This window comes from Camelina sativa, chromosome 14, assembly GCF_030686135.1.
Source record: "Camelina sativa cultivar CO46 ecotype springtype chromosome 14, ASM3068613v1".
Classification (NCBI taxonomy): Eukaryota; Viridiplantae; Streptophyta; class Magnoliopsida; order Brassicales; family Brassicaceae; genus Camelina; species Camelina sativa.
Genome location: NC_141893.1, coordinates 21,201,969 through 21,206,943, shown reverse-complemented (window position 1 = coordinate 21,206,943; position 4,975 = coordinate 21,201,969). Strand labels below are relative to the sequence as shown.

The window sequence follows — 4,975 nt, the reverse complement described above, 5'->3', positions numbered from 1 at the left end:
AAATCATAAATTGGACCCCAAAACACTTGTCCTAATTCCTACGGTGACGGCATGAAGGTGTCCGCTTTATTTGGGCTCGGACTTGGGCTTTTCCAATCCAAAAACAAGTTTGCTTTGAGACCCCAAAACACTTCTATCTAGCCATACATTTTCATATTTTTTTCTTCGATACTGTATATATTTTGTTATATATCGCATTTTCTTAGTGATTACGAGGTTCTGGTCTCGTGGTTCGTACATCGCCGTAAGCCCTAAGATGAGGTCCAAACCATGTAGCCACGTAGACCCCTCCCAACGTCAACGTGAATCGAACTTCTGGCTTGAAAAAACGATGTGATATGTGAACCATGATCTCAAAGTCATAGTTTCATGTGGATACATCCCGAAATTTTACCCTCGATCTTGGAAATTTAAGCAAAGAATCCTCAAATGGTTTCTCATTTAGTCAAGGTTATTTGCGAACCTTTTGTTGATAAAATAAGAATAAATTCAACTTTTTAGTTCGATCGGTTGATTCCATGATCATTAACAATCTCAACAAGTAACCGAAGCTTGATGTGTCGCGTTATGTTTGTTTCGATATAAATAAAATACAAGAGAAGATAAAGAAAGGAAAACTATATATGTCCAATTTGGCTCCGTCGTCTTAAAACAAATGTAAGAAACTAAAACATTCATGATGTATATAATAGAAAAACGGAACTTAATTATATGAACGAAACGAATTAAAAGAACAACAACAAAGGAAAAGAAGCGATATACCAATGAATCAAAAGCTTATATGCATCATGATGATGATTAAATAATTAAAAGGAAAAAATAAATAACAAAAAGAGAATATAAGATCATACGTATAACATATAGGATACGTTAAGAAAGAATGGAAAAAAAAAAGATATATGAAAAAGGTGGAAATTAAGGAGGGGAAATTAATATCTAACGATCAAGAATGAAGAAAGAAGATCGAACGTACGTACGTTGATGAATCAAACCTTCCTCTCTTAGCGTGCGTACCTATAGCAATGCGTGATGGCACTGCAACCACGCCTATAAGGATTATTCCTTCTTCTCTTCTTGCAATCGTAGTAAGATCGGCCACGTCTACTGCAAGGCACATTGTTCTTTTTGAGAGCATCATAGCCAATGTAACGACGTCCTCTTGCGAGTTGACGTCGGTTTGTCTCTGAATCCATTAGAGATTCGAGCTCATCGTCCTCTCCGATGCAACCTTGCCCGTTGATGCATGATTTAGTCAGTGGATAGGTGGCATTGACGGATTTAGCTACCATAGCTAAGATCAAGAGGCCGAAGACAAGTAACATCTTGATACCCATTTTTTTGTTTTCTTTTTTTTGTTTTTTGGTTTTTTACAATGAGTTATTAATTATTACCCTTTTGTTTAGGTTTTTGGTTTCTTCCACGCCCTTTCCTTGTGACAAGGAGAGGGAGAAATAGAAGTATGTGAGATTGTGCAGAAGAACAAATGAGAGATTGGTTTTGTTGGGTGGTAAAAAAAGGTTAAGACAGATTTTGAGATTTTTGCTTGTTATTATTTTGTGGTCGTTAATTCTGTTACTTTGAAATTGGGGGTTTTAACCTCTTTTTTAGGACTATTTTTCTCCATTTTTTCCGTTCGGTGGTTAGATCTATATTTGTTCTAAGTTATATCTGGCTCTGCTTTTTATTCGGCTAGCTTCCTTTTTTTCCTTCTAAAAGTATTAATCGAATGCTCAACTTTAGCATGTAATTCTATTATCAGTTTTGTAACCAATTTCAAAACAAGTTTAAGAGTGAATGGTGATTTATTAGATTTTGGTTTCCTATAAGAGGATGTATATAGGAATCATAATAATACTTTGGAATTTCTTCCCCGTAATTTCATAAACTATGCGTCAGTTTTTCTGCATATTCTATAAAGATATTTCGTCAACTCTATTCTCATATACCTCATTTTTGTTTTTGATCATATTCTCATTGGATCTCATTAGTAATTAGCACATATTTCAGATTCCTTGGATCCTTGCCACTTTATTAATCTCATATATATAATCTATTTATTATCAGTTAGTTTTTAAATTAGAATTTTCAAGACATTTAAAAAAAACAAAAAAAATCTCAGTCAAACGTCCATTTATCATGATATACAAAAGTCCACTATGAATGTACAATGCAATATTGCGATGTGGTATAAGAACAACAACAAAGGAAAACAATGCAAGGAAGAGCAAAGACGAGTAGTGCTAGAGTTGGTAAAAGAGTGTAAGATGTCGGTCAATTATGTTTCTCAAAAAAGTTTTTTCGTAATGATAACAATGACAAGAAAATCAAGAGATGCATGTCATAGAAATGGGTCAAATCACGTAGCGAACAACTACAACAACGTTCGTTGCCGACGTTTCATTGGTTACTGTGTCTATTGTCATTAAGAAGTTAATCAAACCACACAATTATTCTATAACTAAAATATTTAGAAAAAGTCAATACCAAAAACACTATTTCTCGTACTTATCGTCGCAGTCTATTTACTAAATGGCTAAATGCAGTAGACAAGATACACAAAATCGCGAATACTATTCCAGACTGCCGTAAAGTATGATCTTGAGCTACTTGAGCCAGATGAAAATAAAGACATTTGTGCAAGATGAAGAATTGGGAATATTTTCAAATGTCTCTTTGATAGTTTCGAAGGCTAATTACTTCGTAGTTCACACATAAACACCATCGACATGATTTCTAACATTAGTATTTTGTTTGTATAAAATAAGAAAGTCACTAAAAAATAACGCATGTGTATCGATCATCAAATATATCAACATCAATCATCAAAGATATTTCCTCTCTTTTAAAATGATAAAAATGAAGAAAGTTGTGTTAGTAAATTTCCCATTCAATTACGTGCATTGTTTGTCTTTGTTTTTAATACGCAGGGGTCCATCACATACATATAAAACCAAAAAGACAAGTCATCTTTTTGAGGTGATGTCAAGTAACAAACATTGTTGCTAATCTTGTGATTTGTGGGATATCAATTTCTTAACTAGACAAGTTTAATTTAAAATTAAGATCAAGGTGAAGAAGATTTCGTGGAAATTTTTAACTTTTACCATCTTTTCATATTTCATCGTTTAGAATATATGTGAGTATATCAATAAACACTCACAAATATATCTATCAATCTATAATTAATTTGTTTGGACCATTATATACCAAGTATATGAGTTTAAAACAGTCTTATTCTCCATATTTATTTTGTCGAACAAGAAAATTTCCAAATTTATGGAATAGAATAAGACAACTTATTGATTTTATTACAAAGTTGAATATCTCTATCGTTTTGTTATTATAATAACTTTTTTTTGGGTCTTCGAACAAACGATTTTTTAAGACTATATAAACTATTGATTAGACGAAATTAATTATTTTGAATCGTACTGATATATGTATCCAAATTCTAGTCAGACAAATTATCTTTATCATCGAGTCTGACAAATGTTGAAAGCTCATAAATCATAATATGCTTAAATCAAATAAGATTATATTATCTGGAAACAAAAATGACAATTATGCCGGAAATCTGTTATTTGGGATTTAGTCCAATTATTTGATAGTTAAAAATGCAGGCTGTTTGACTACTCCCTAGCATTAGTTGGAAAATATTCCAAATTAGAAATAGAAGTTGTGGTGACCTTTCAAAATCAAGTTCACTCTAAAATATTCCGGTGCATTTTTAGCAAAAGTAACTGGATCAGCTAATAAGATTTATATAATACTATAGCCCTTAAGTTAAAGGATAAAGGAAGGTTTGGCTTAAACGTCAAGGAATATTTAAATGTGGCGTGGGTAACTTTTGTTGCCTCTAAATTCCTTTTTTATTAGTAGGATTAGATGCATTACATAGTCTAATACTAGAGCATTTTTTTAAATGACGTGGTAGCAAAATCGTAGAAATTAATTACACGATTATTTTATACAGAGTATACAATTCAAGTATATTTTACAAAAATAACGTGATTTGATCACATCTTATTTTTTGATAATTTACTTATCCATTAAATTGATATCTCTATCTTTTTTATGGGTGTGTTCTTTTCCCTGTCGCGCGACCAGCGACGGTGACAACAAAAATACACTATTACGACGGCAAATAAAAATTCCAGCGACTCATTCAAAACTAACGCACCGATGAACACTGTCGCACACCGTCGATTACGGGGACACTATATTATCAGCTACTGTAAAAGCCTAGATTTTTTGTCGCTGCGTCTATATTTTCCGTGCTTTGACTGTTACGATGGAGTAGAGAAGCATCTTGGCCTTCTATTTTGCTTGTCTCTGTCGCTAATGGAGCGACTAAGAAACGAACACGCCCGTTTCATGCAATATTTTAAAAATAGAGATATGTAACAATTTAATGGATACGTAACAATTTAACTTCATTTCATGCAATATTTTAAAAATACATTTCACATTCAACTTTGCAACCTATTATTTTTACTCATACTACAAAAAAAGAAAAATATAGTATAAACGGTTCTACTTGTATTACACTAGACATCTCCTATAAATGTACCTATAATTCTCGGCATAATTTGCATTTTCCATAACTCAAACTCTAAACCTAGTATTAAGAAACATTAAACATACTTGTGTTCCAACAAAGTACTCAACAAAAAAAATAACTAATTTGTTTTTTTCTAATCATTTAGCTGAATCCTTGAAGAAAAATTTAAGGAGAAAAATGAACTAAAAATATATATAACTATTTGGAGGAGAAACAAATGAGTAGTTGGGGCACTTGGAAGAAGAAGTGGAATAATGGATCAGATATGTATCCACCTTTGCATATCAATTCCTTCATCACCATCATAATCAATTCATCAACATCATCATCAGCTACCTTTCTACTTTGTCCGTTTCACAACTGAGCAAGCCAAATCCTATCTCTCCCTTTCTCTCTCTTCCATGTGATACACTT

The 4,975-nt window shown here is 32.3% G+C and overlaps 1 protein-coding gene across 1 annotated transcript; it reads right to left on the bottom strand.

Annotated features, from left to right (window-relative positions):
* Positions 1-682: 682 nt before the first annotated feature.
* Positions 683-1,544, bottom strand: LOC147928476 (protein RALF-like 4). The gene has a single exon (XM_087486626.1). The coding sequence runs from the start codon at positions 1,332-1,334 to the stop codon at positions 1,002-1,004; it is 333 nt and encodes a 110-aa protein (XP_087342752.1). The 5' UTR covers positions 1,335-1,544; the 3' UTR covers positions 683-1,001.
* Positions 1,545-4,975: the final 3,431 nt, after the last annotated feature.